The sequence below is a fragment of the Semicossyphus pulcher genome, unplaced genomic scaffold (genome assembly GCF_022749685.1).
Source record: "Semicossyphus pulcher isolate SPU_LCO1_2020_fin unplaced genomic scaffold, fSemPul1.0.p SCAF_5, whole genome shotgun sequence".
Taxonomy (NCBI): Eukaryota; Metazoa; Chordata; class Actinopteri; order Labriformes; family Labridae; genus Semicossyphus; species Semicossyphus pulcher.
The window spans coordinates 27996784-28009531 of NW_027211726.1; the positions used below are offsets into that span (position 1 = coordinate 27996784).

Sequence of the window (12748 nt, forward strand, 5' to 3'; positions counted from 1 at the left end):
TGCTTTACATCTTCATACACAGCTTGTAAAAAAAAGCAACAAAATGCTGCAATAAACCCCCCGACACTACGAAAACAAACCTCTGGGAATTTAAAGCACAATCACTCATTCATCTTTGAACCATTTCAAGCCCTTTGGTCGCCCCGTCCTTTAGCCCCCAGGGTGCCAGAGAGGAATTAAAGCCCCCAAAGCTTTTCCAAAGCTCTCCTAAAGTCACCACTCTCCTCCTCCTCCTTTGGCTGTAGGATTGTAAGAGGGGGGACAATTCAGCACAGACTCGCAGAACTCTCTTAGCCCCCTCATTTTTTTTTTTTCATGAAGCGTTGCTTTGTTTCAACTCCTTGAGTTTTATTGTCAAAATGATGAGAACCAGTCCCAGGCTGAGGCCGCTGAAAGCAATCCCCCCCTCCCCTCCTTAAAGACAACAGCCGCTCTGGAGGCTCTTTGAAGGAAAAGTCTGACTCTCCACGTTTTTCTGTTTAGGGGGATTTTTTTTCCCAGTGATAAGATACAGATGATTCTGAAACACCAGCGACATTGTTTCATTCAGCAGTCGGTTTGCTCGGACCAGTTAAGGGGTAAAAAGACAGAATATCTTCTTAGCCTTTTGGTGTTTCTCTACCTTTCATGCTTTTATAAGTGGGGTTATGCTTCTGTGTCCTTTAGAGAGGGGTTATCCCTAAACAACGCTGAAATCGCTGTCAAATCCCAAGCCTTACATTTGACATGCATGTTTAAATTTAACCTGCATGAATCCCAAAAACATGACAGTCTTTTCTCAAACGTCACGTCATCCCTGTTTTCTTGAATTGCTATATGACTTTTCTTTTGTCATTCTCTGTGGCCTTTTTGATGCTGCAAAGTGAGACAAACACAGACAGAGCGAGGGGGTGGCAAGCTGCCATTCCTCAAAGTGTTTATTGCCCAAATTGCTAGCTATCTAGGTATTTGGAATTGGGGGGAAAGCTTGCCTGGAGTGAACCTAAACAGCCTCCCATTGTTCGAAGCCAAAGTAGCATCTTCAATCTTCACTCTATCAAGATGTTCTCCAAACTCCTCTGATAGCAATCCAGAAATGTTCATAGCATGGAGCCATTTTACTGCATGTGTAATGACAAAATAAAGCTTTGAAAGTCTGTACACTCATTTAGAGTCAATGTAATCTTGTGTGTTATAAAAGAGCAGAAAAATATGTATTCATAGTTTTTGGACTATCATTTCTCCGAGCTGCAGAACCACATTAAGTCGGGGCATTTACTCGCTGAGGAGAAAGCAATTGGGACTCGTACGCTGACACAAAGAGCGGCTCGGATGGCGAGACGCATCAAATAGGCTTTGTTTTCCAGCGCAGAAAGATGCCTTGTGATACTCATTGTCTTTCTGTTGTCACAGACGGCCATTATGCTGCCGCGTAATAGGATTCACTCATAATGACGAAGTTGAGCGCTCTGATCCGGCTATTGTTAAAGTGTCATCATTCTTAATAATTGCCCCTGGGAGAAAATCCCTGGAGAAATTTTCATTTGCTATTACACATTGAGTCACAAGCGGGGGCATTACGCCGGCCACGTGTTATTGGTGTCATCAGGCAGAGCAGAAAGGAGAAAGATGAATGCATGCATGTCATTACTTCCGTTTGCGTTCATTAAAGTGTGGACTATGACCTGTGCCTTTTTTTGTCTTTTTATGAGTCTGGCTGTTTGAAAAATATACGGTCTGTTTGCTATAGGCTGTGCAAGAGCGTCTCAGCAGGAAGGCAATGAAAAGAGGAAACCTAACAAATAAATCCAGAGTTCTCCATACCCCCAGTGCAAAGAGAGGCTTGTTAAAAACAGAAAAATGTCTACAATTACAGAGTTCTGTACGTTTCACATTTCTGATTAAAAGATCACATCTTTCTTTCATTGTTTTTGCCATGTCTTGTATTCCCACAAGCTGTTTCTTTCGCCACTGAGGTTTCTTCCTTTAAAAAGCGTTAACAGCTTTATGTTGCTGTATGTGCAGCATGTGGTTTTAGCCATTGCAAAATACATATTTGAAGTCTTTTCAGTTTTGAGAGTTCCTCTGGAGCACAGCAGGCTTTTTATTTTATATACGCCTCCTGTCTCCGGGAACATCTTGGCGCCATTACATGGATTTAATGGCCATGATAGGGAATATGCCTTAAAAGTGAACGCCACATCTGTGAGGAATTGAACATGTTAAAGAGAGACCACAACAGTCAGCAGCATGACGACAGAGACAAAGTGGCATCTACCCCCCTCCACTGGCATGGTACGACAAACACAGCTCAACCAGGGACACATGTCATCATTTACATTTGCAATCACTAAATACAACACAGGCGTCTGAAACATTCTGCTTCACATTTACTCGCCCACTTTTTAAACCAAACCATGCACAGAACAGAGAGGAAAAGTCCAGTCTCCTTAGCGTCCTTTTCTTCTTTTAACAATGAACTTATTTGTGACATGAGGATCCATTCTCCCAGCTTCCTGTATGTTTCCTATCCATCATGCCAGACCAGTCTGGTCAGTGAAGGTGGCGACTGAGGCACAGAAGTGGTTCCAGTGGGGTATTACCCATTGTTCTGCTGCTCACTTGATCAATGTGACTAATTGTGTGCCCTTCCTCGCTTGTTTGGATGTAAGCGAAGAGGAGCTGGCCCAGCTACCCATTAAAGCCAACTGGCCCCCCATTTATCACCTTCATAAAGGCTGGAGCTGACAAGCACTTAAACACACATAAAGCACAAAATCCATGCACACACACTTGCACCAGAATTAGAGTATATGTTAAAATTAGACTCTCTCTATGCTTTCTTACATAGTTATCTGTCTTCTACAAGTTAAACAAATACAGTAAAATGATTTATTTCATAGCATTCCCCACAGGAGACACTTTTGATTAATTTTACTTTTACTGTAAGAACATATATATTTAGGCAATCGATACATCACACTTTACTTTGTGTTGTGAATTGAGTCACTGAGCAAAATGCTGTGAGTTTTGTTGCTGTATGTTTCCACTGTCCATTTGGATGCAAGAAAAAGAGACAATTCATGCTAGCTAACAGCTAACAGGACTCTGTGAGCATGCAGTACTTCATCCCTGTCTTACATCCTGTGCCTGATGCATTTTAGCCGGTCGTGTTACTTTTTCGATAAGCAAGGAAAACTACCCTGAAAACATTGTTAATCAACCTAATCTTTGCCACTAAACTTAACCCAAAGATAATACCTAAAGGAGACCTCATGCTGAATTACAACTTTAAACAAAGACTATCTTTTCCCATTTTCTTTCAATGTGTCTAACGGTCACAGCTTTGTTAGCTTTAAACAACAAAATTTACTTTGTTAGATTAAGAAAAGATTATATGGTGTGGGCTAAAGGAGTACCTTCATGTATTTTGGTTTCACAGAGGACACAGCGGTTTCCTTGGTGAAAGAAAAACTACTAAACTACTAAGCACTGACACATTCTGTCGAACCACCTCCCATCCACCATGGCATCTGAAATACCACGGTCTTAGGGATTCCCAACAGAAGAAAACAACTATGAGTGTGCAGGAGCTGCCAATGACTCAGCAGATGTTGTGTGAATCATTGCTAGCAAGGTACTGTTAGCAAGGTAAGCTAGCTGGCTCCTTTTTCTGATTAGTTAGCCTTGCTTGCTAGATTCGGCTTTCCAGGTTGACTACAGCAGGACCAAGCGAAAGGAGGGGTCTAAGTTTTGCTTTTTAATAATTAGGGCCTTTCCTGTCATATTGTGTTACCTGTGATTTTGTCTAGTAGGTGGTTGAATGCTAACGTTAGCTAAAGGGGTGTTCAAATATGGCCCAATGTCCCTCAGAATTTTTGGCTTTCCATAATTTTCTCAGAAAGCGGTGAAATGGTAATAATTTGACTTGCAACCTCGATCACAACTGTACATTATCCTTTTGATAACTGCACATGCTTCTTCTCTGTGTGACATGTGAATATGGTGAGTGAGGTGGATATTACACATCATTTTCCTGACTTTCAATTCGACTTTAGAAAAACTCGTTGTTATATTATGTTGTAATTTAAAGTCTAACTGTCCCACTTTGGTATATTCACCACAGAGTTTGAACAACTTGTACTGTATGTTTTCACTTGTCATAAAGGGATTCTTTATGCTCTTGAAATTTAAACAAAAATCTCTTGGTGCATAACCGCAATGGATCCCCAGACTCATGGAAAATGAGAAACAAATGCTCCCAACAAAGGCCTGTCTCGTATGAAAGAAAGGCTCATGTAAAACTCTCCACCACAACAATGCAGCTTCCCTCTGAAGTCTTCATGACCGTGTCTCCATTGATCTCAGAATTGACTACAACTGTAAACGGAGCAACGGCACGGCTCTGCCAGGCTTTATGGCCCCCCACCACCCCCACGGTTCCCCCTCCTCTGGGCCTCAGAGAGTCCTGAAGGCTCATTGTTGGCTCTGCTGTCCTCCAGCTGGCCACAAATCAGTCTCTTGATCCATGTGGCTTGTCAGAAGTTCTGTTTTGTTGTTGCTGGGGTTGTTTACAGGAGGATGAGGTTGGGGAGTTTTCAATTAGAGAAACATATTTCCCTGTGTCCCATCATGCCTCTGTCTCTTAGACTTTAACTAAGCCCCTAAAGATGAGACTTACTTCATGTACGTTTACAACACAGTATAAAGACGAATTATTAAGTATGATAGATTAAAGAGTCTCTCCTCTGGTCCTCTCAGAGAAATGGAATAAGGCCTGGATTGCTGGTTGATTATAAATGGCCTTGACCTGCTTTAAAGAAAGGACGAGATGCTCACAACCCCTGCGCTACTTCATCATCTGCTTCACGCATCAATAGGTTGGGTTGAAATTGAGCAGAGAGCCGGGCCAATACAATAGTCCGGCTGAAACAGGAATCATTTAAAGACACTTGGGATCAAATCCCCCTCAGCAGACCCAAAATGGTTCATATACAATGGCTTAATTTAGTGTTGGCTTTGGCTTCTTCCACTGTTCACTCCAGGCACAGTAGAAGATAAAGTAAAGCTGCAGTAATCAATATCTTTATACAAACAATGGATGCATGTGATGTGAAAATAGTTGCTAGTAGAGATGAACCATTGACTGTATTTAATGATGTCTCTTCACCTACTCTCGTTGTACAAAAGTAAAGTCAAAATACCCTCAGAAGCGGGCGATGCCATCTTGCACTGGTGATGTCGTTTGGAGCCAGAGTCTGTGCAGTAGAGATCGGCTAGTGCAGCCACAGTCTTAGGTGGGCTCAGTCTGCAGCAGAACAGCTTCTTGTCTCGGTCTGAAGCAGATATTCACAGTTATGGAAAGCTCAATGACTGTAGTGTTAGTGTTAGTTATGTCTCCTCTTGCCATTCATCCTCTACTCTGCTACTCTGGAACAAAACGCTGCAGGAGATTTTTCAACAAGTTGTCAATCATGAGGTCGTAACCCCTTTTTATAGCATCAGATAACTTATTAAAGGTAAAGTTGTCAGAAAAATGAACACTTTGACATAAATCAGCATGATAAAAACTAACTATAATGACAGAAACAAAACTTTATTTGACGTATATTTTGATTTTATAGTTTGACTCATGTCCCATCTGTGAACATGGAGGAGGCGGGCTTTATGACCTATACTGCAGCCAGTCAGCAGGGGACGATAGAGAGGGTTTGGCTTCACTTTAAGGGAGCTGTCATGTCTTCAATTGCTTAATACAGTTGATAGTGGAGACCAAAACAGAGCTAAAAGTAGAGTTTTTATTGTATAGATAAATGCTAATGGTACTCCATGTCACAAGAATGTGTTAACAGGCATTAGGTGGCTTTAACATGCTAAACAAGCTTTATTTAGCTTTCTGTGGAGGGCTTTCCCTTAACTGAGCCACCAAAAGATAATGCAGCTTTAAATTACAGTCTTAGAGTACACTGTTTTAAAGCATAGACTATGACCATATTTGGATGAGACGGTGAAGCTGGAGAGGAGCAAAATGGTTTCTTAATGCTAAATAGTAACCAGTTAACTTGATTAATGAGGGTATATAATTCCTGTCATCAGTGATATTAATCGGGATGCCAGTTTGGGTTGGTGAAAAATAGGCTTTAAACAAAATGTATGTACTGAACAAATGAACAGACGACTCCTTAGAGTCTCTTTTAGTGCAGCCAAATGCTGAGCTAGGTGCTTTTCATTTTGGTAGCAACTTGTAAATCCCAGCCTCTCCCTAATTCATACCCTGCTTTATCATCTTTTTTATTTTAAATAGGAGTGTAATTTACAAAGTTAATATCATGTTGAATTGAAGAGAACTTTAAACAAGAAATTAAGATTATAAACTCATTAGGAAGGTGTTTTCTGAGGTAATAAAACAAGTAAGAATTAAAGTCATTTACTTTTATACACTCCTCTTTTTTTTCAACTATTGGAGTCGCCCCCTGTTGGCCATTAGAAAGAATGCAGTTTGTATGTACTTCCACATTGGCATCACTTTTCAACCCCAGACGATTCTTATATACAGGTAAGGGTAATGAGACAACTTATTTTGGTGTTTTTGGCCATCATTCAATTACTATAGTGTTGTCATAACCAAAACAAATGATGACTTGATACAGTATAATTTGACAGAAGTTGCCCTGAATTGATCCCTGAGAGCAACGCTAGCTGTAAGCTGAGGTGGAAGGAGTGCAGCCTCTCTGATGATGAAGCAGCTCGTGGAATGTGTTTGGTGTGAACTCTCCATAGGTAGTTTGACCTCTCGCCTTCCTGGAGGGAGGAGACTTCAGTTCATTATTATTACCTTCATTATTTCAAAATGCTGGACCAGATGCCGGAGCGGGAGGGGGGCCAGTGCACCCAACAGGGTTCTGAGGCACCCGATTGGTCAGAAGGAGAAGAACGGTTTGGAGGCCAAAGGGTAGATTCTTCCGGAGAGGAGACACCATCTGCTGACTGTCTCTCTCTGACTCTACATCATCTTGCTACATTAGGACTGTGATGAGGTGATGCTGCTCACTTTGGATGAAAACATTAGGATTTTAAACCTAATATTAATAATATATACAAACAGTTTTATATGATCAGAATGTCAGGATATGTTCTACTTGCTCCAAAAGCCGAGTGAGTAACCCTTGAGTTTAGGATACTCAATCAAATATAGATTTATAGCTTTTTCAAATGATAGCACAGTTGTGTCGACAAAAACACAACATGTTGGGTGCTCAGATTCAGGAGATTTAGTGTAAACTGTTTTACTTACTTACTTACTTTGTACATAAGTACCCTTAGCTGGGATGCGGGTTTAGCTCAGTGGCTAAAGCGCACGCCCCACCTACTGTATAAAGGCTCAGTCTTCACCACTCAGCAGCCCCAGGTTTGACTCCGACCCTCGGCCCTAAGCTGCGTGTCACACCCACTCTGTCTTCCTACATTTCCAATTCTATCCCCTGTTCTATACAATAAAGACAAGGCCCCAAAAAGTATGTTCCTTCACTTTTTATTGTGTACTGACACTTCAAGTTGAGAAAAGGAATGCATCCCTAAAGAAGCATCTAAGTGTTTCTCTGTCCACACATTTTTACCTTAAAGGGGCCATATCTTTTGAATGGATATTCTCATCTTTTGCATGGCTTTCACATTTTTGGGTGTTTGTTGTTCATGATGAAAAACTGAAAACTGCGTAAAGGTCGCCTCTGAAATGGGCCGTTCAGAACAGCTGCAGGTTTCTACATAGAACCTTGCTTTCGCTGAAATCAGCCAATCGTCATTCACCTTCATTCACCCCAGGCTGCCGTCTTGCACGAGCTTGTAGTCAAGTCGTTGTCAAGATTTTAACTTACCATTCCGATACCTCCTGGCGATTCTGGCTCGTACATATAAGGCCGAATAACTGATCCTAGAGCAGCCATGTTTTCCACAACTTTTGAGTGACAGTGCAGTGCGGCCGTTCCCCCACGTGGGATTGCACATGTGGTCACTCCAAATACTCGTGGCTAAGGTCAAACCTTTGAATGGCACAACGGCTTGTTCGTTTCAGGAGGAAGGAGTGGCTAAAATAATTACTTTAAAATACAGTTTAAACAAACTTTACCAATGTGATTCAAAAACACATTTTGAAAATTGATTGCGTAGCTAAAATATGTCCCCTTTAAGGCTTGGATAAAATTAGCCAAAGGAAAATAAAGGAGGACCAGGAAGAAACTCAAGAGACAGGATTGCTTTCTGAATGCTGTAGCTGCTGCTACTGCAACTGTTGTTAGCAGCTAGCTGCAGTGCTAATAACTCAGAGGCTGTTAGTACTAGTTGTGTCATGTTAATATGTTAATAGTACTTTTAAGTAGTACGTAGTAGTTCAGAGTTAGAGTCAAATTCCTTGTATGTGCTTATACTTGGCCAATAAAACTGATGAAGTGTGGAAAAGTGTGTGTTATTGAATAAAATGCATTGAAAATGTATTTTAAAGAGTAATATCTTACTAGGATAGGCATATGAATATTGACATGTCCAAGAAACATGCTGTGATCATGTCATGCAACTGCTGAATTAGGTTTCTGACAGCTTTTTTTGGTCCAACTCAGGCCCCATTTCCTGCACAGCTCTGCCCATAAATTTTGCTATGTTTGCCTTCTCCTCCATCACACCCTTTTAATGGTCCTGACCATACAGATACAAATCTATCTCAGCAGGCAGGAAGCTCAACAGCAGAGTGGAACCTGACACAGTGAGAAATTCACAGGAGAGAGGCTCCTAAAAAGTGCATGTCTCCCACTTGTGCACAGGTCAGGAGTCTGTGCAGGTACAACAGTGTGCATGTGCACCTATGAGACATGATTTGGGAAGATTTTCAATTAAATGTGAGATCCACAAAGAGAAACTAGTTTGATAAATTGATCTCATTTTGTTTCTTATTAATCGAACCGTTCCATGTTTTGTTTCCTTGTTTTTTTCATGAATGTTTTTCCTGATTCTGAAGTAGAACTTGCCTTCCCTTCATGCATCATATGAATGTTGATAAGCGTAATGGAAAGAATTTAGTAAGGAGGAAACTGTTCCTGAAAAAATTCCTCCGTGCTATTTCCTTTGACAGGAAATTGTGTCTTTGATCTAAGCCACCACACTCATCTGGTCATCGCATGCGAGGTGTCACTCCTTTCCTAAGACGGAGAGGAGGAAATTTGCTATCACCCACTCTGGCTCAAACACTCAAGTGCCTAAAAGATGAAAAATAAGATTATGGATTTTAATAAATCTGGGTTTAAGAGGTGTACCCCATGAAGGCTTATATACAGTACTGGGGGAAATAGGACAGGGTGACAGATTCATTTGTCGTCCTGCTTATTCTGGCAGCAGGGGAGTGTCATTAATGAGCAGTACGGCCCAAACACAGTCTGGGATGAAGATTCACACCTGCCAGACTGCCAGGGAGTGTGTTCTTACTGTGTGAGTGTGTCTGTGTGTGTGTGTCACCTACACTGACAGTGCATTGGTCATTTTCCTGTGGAGCGTCCCACATGGTCACAGGAAGTTGATGATATCACACTTACATGCAAATATGACATCATGCATAATGCTTATCATTTTTCACCGGTGGATAAAACAATTCATTTGAAAGTGAAATGTATGCTGTTCAGATTGCAGTATTGGAATTACAGTGTGTGATTTATATTCTGCAAACAGAAGGTGGAAGCTGGCTGATCTTGAAGTGCTGTTTGTCACAGTTAGGGTCGACTGCATCATTACTGCAGAGTGCCGCCTGGGTCTATTCAGCGTCAGGGGGTACAGGAGGCATCATTAATAATCTTAACAAGAGCATCACGAGTAACATGATCTTTTTCAAGGGCAGGTTTGATGCAGAGAGGAGAAATCTCAGCGTAACAAAATGTTACTACATGTGTGGAAAAAAGCAAAGTAAAGCTTTTGTTATTGAGTTCTTTCAGGATTGAAGAACAACATGATTTCAGACAGCAGAGAAAGATTGCAAAAAGAAGAAAGCCAACTGAGTTCTTTCTCTCAGTGTCAACCTCGCATCAGAGCAGCGAGCACCTGTAGACAATCAGCTAATTAAGCAGTGATTGGATGCAGGCTGCAATAAATGCTACCTCCCTGCAGTACACACATGCAGAGCAAGCAGCTTTAGGGCAGTTGGGCTACTGTTTCTTTGACACACAGAAATGGCTTGTGGAGTTCATTTGGGGTGAGTTTTTGCAGCTTTTCTCAGTATGTTGAGTTGTTGTCCTGTTTCTTCTGACCTTGTTTTTTGATTTGTATTTTGTGCAGGATCCTTCTAATTTGCTTAGTTCAAGCAGAGCATGTACGCTGTTCATGGGCTTCACAAGGTGAGGAGAACACGAATGTATCACTGTCATTAAGAGCTGTAGTTTACTCGCTGTGTATTCATATTGTTGTCGTCTTTCTCACAGCTCAAAGCTCCCAGAGACAAAACAGCAATGGATATGTTGGCTTCTCGCAACAGGACAGTGGACTAAGCAGATTTGGTGGCAGCTATCCCCAGAATCAACTCAGACAGGCCTCTGTTTCTCCACACTCAGCCCAGAAAAGTAGCCCCAATTCACAGACCGCAGCTAGCAGCGGTTATAGCCAGGGACACTCCAGAAGCAGCTACTCCCAATCTCTTTCACAGCCAGCTCAAAGTGGGCTTTCTTCAGTTAGGTTCGTGCAGAGCAGCTCTGTGTCAAAACCCAACTGGCGACCTGCTAAGTTGAAGCAAGTAAATGAGCCTAAAAAGCAGTCCTTTGGCCTTTCTACCTCTATTGCTAGCGGAAGTTCTGTGAGTAAGTACGATAAGAAAAAAAATGACCTTCCTGATGTGAGCAAGAATACTTGGCCGGTTAAGCAGGGTACACAAAGTGTTAGCAAGTATCCATACAGCAGTTCTGCATCTCTTCAGACTGCTTCCAGCACTAGCTCCAAACTGGCCTCCCACTGGTCAGCAGCAATGAAGGCTCCCAGTGCTGCTGGAACATCAGCTTACTATGGACAAGGAGGCTATGCTTCTGCCGTGAAGACATCCAGCCTGTTTAGCCCGAGGGCCCCTTCGTCCCAAAAGAACTCGGATACACAGATGCAGACCTCAGCCACTGCCCCTGCTAGAAGAGTGCCTCTACATCGCAGTTCTAAACAATCTAAACTCTCTAGTTTTTCATCTTCCCCAAAGACTTTCCGGACTGAGGCTGCAAAACCGAACCAAAGCAAGCTGTTTTCTGTGGCTGGAGGAAATGCCCAAGGGAGCTACAAGTCTACGTCCAGGTACAGCATGCCCTCAAGCCATGTCAGTTATAGCCAACCTCTTTCAGTGTCTAATGAACTAAATGCTCTTTTTAGCTTCCAGCCACGCAGTCCACAGATGCCCACAAGTCAGAGGTTCAGGTCCACTGAGCAGAACCCCAGCAGTACCAGCTCTCTCCAAAATCCAGCCCAGGGAGCACATAACCAGCCTGCCTCCGGGAGTGGTGGAACTCCGCGCTACGCCCCGACCAGAACCCACAGCATCCCTGAACGCTTTGGTGGCTTCGCTATCAGACGGCTGAAAGATCCTGATGACCAGAAGGAAGCGGGCAACAGGCATCCACAGCAGACATACACTGCTCCTTCAGCACAGAGTGGGTCTTACAAGCCACAGGTCCAGAGCATCAGGAAGACTCAGCAGACCTACACTGCTCCTTCAGAGCAGACTGCGTCTTACCAGCCACAGGTACAGAACATCAGGAAGCCTCAGCAGACCTACACTGCTCCTTCAGTGCAGATTGTGTCTTACAAGCCACAGGTCCAGAGCATCAGGAAGCCTCAGCAGACCTACACTGCTCCTTCAGCGCAGATTCTGTCTTACAAGCCACAGCAGACGTACACCGCTTCTTCAGCACAGTCTGTATCCTACAAGCCACAGGTCCAGAACACCAGGAAGCCACAACAGGCCTACACAGCTCCTTCAGAGCAGACTGCGTCTTACCAGCCACAGGTACAGAACATCAGGAAGCCACAACAGACTTATCCAGCTCCTTCAGCACAGACTGTGTCGCACACACCACAGGTCCAGAGTGTTCATCAGGAGAGCAAATGGAAGAGGGTCAGGCCACGTTGGGGACAATAGAAGGTGGGTACTTGATTTGCTTGTTTCTTGCACCTTATGCTTAAACTAGGTTCTAATGTGTCATTCTTCAAATAGGTGCAGCAGGCATCCTTGGATGAACAATTTATTTTTTTTGTAATAAATGTGTATATTTAAATCTTGTGTCTTGCCTCTTGTGTGGTACTGGTTAATGCTGAAATGTGTATTTTTGTAGGCTTAGTGCCATCTAGTGGGCAAAAGACGGCATGCTCTAAAAAGCACATCTTGAAATGCTCTGTTGGAAATCCTCTGCAAATATTCACTTGAAGCTCTGAAGATGTACCTCAATACATGTTTTAATTAAAATGCTTAAGCTCAAGTTTGCAAAACTGCCAATACAATTTAGAAGACACTACTTTAACTTGCTGAATATGTGTGGTGCAGTCACACTAAATTCTGTAATTTCAGGCAGTTAAATGGGGTTTAAAACTGCAAATTGCTGTTAAAACAATGGTGATGCACTCAATACTTGAGGTTTAACCTGAAAGTCATTGCACATCTTTACCTGCATTCATGGTATCAACATTCTCCACTGGAGGAGTGTATGAGAACAACCTCTTAAAAGTAACACTTTGACTTGCAACTTCCCAACTTAAAAACTAAAGCTCG

General features: G+C 42.5%; 1 protein-coding gene across 1 annotated transcript; it reads left to right on the forward strand.

The window, feature by feature from the left end:
- Positions 1–10969: 10969 nt before the first annotated feature.
- Positions 10970–12121, forward strand: LOC138609451 (activating signal cointegrator 1 complex subunit 2 homolog). The gene has a single exon (XM_069682088.1). The coding sequence runs from the start codon at positions 10970–10972 to the stop codon at positions 12119–12121; it is 1152 nt and encodes a 383-aa protein (XP_069538189.1).
- The last annotated feature ends 627 nt before the right edge of the window (positions 12122–12748 follow it).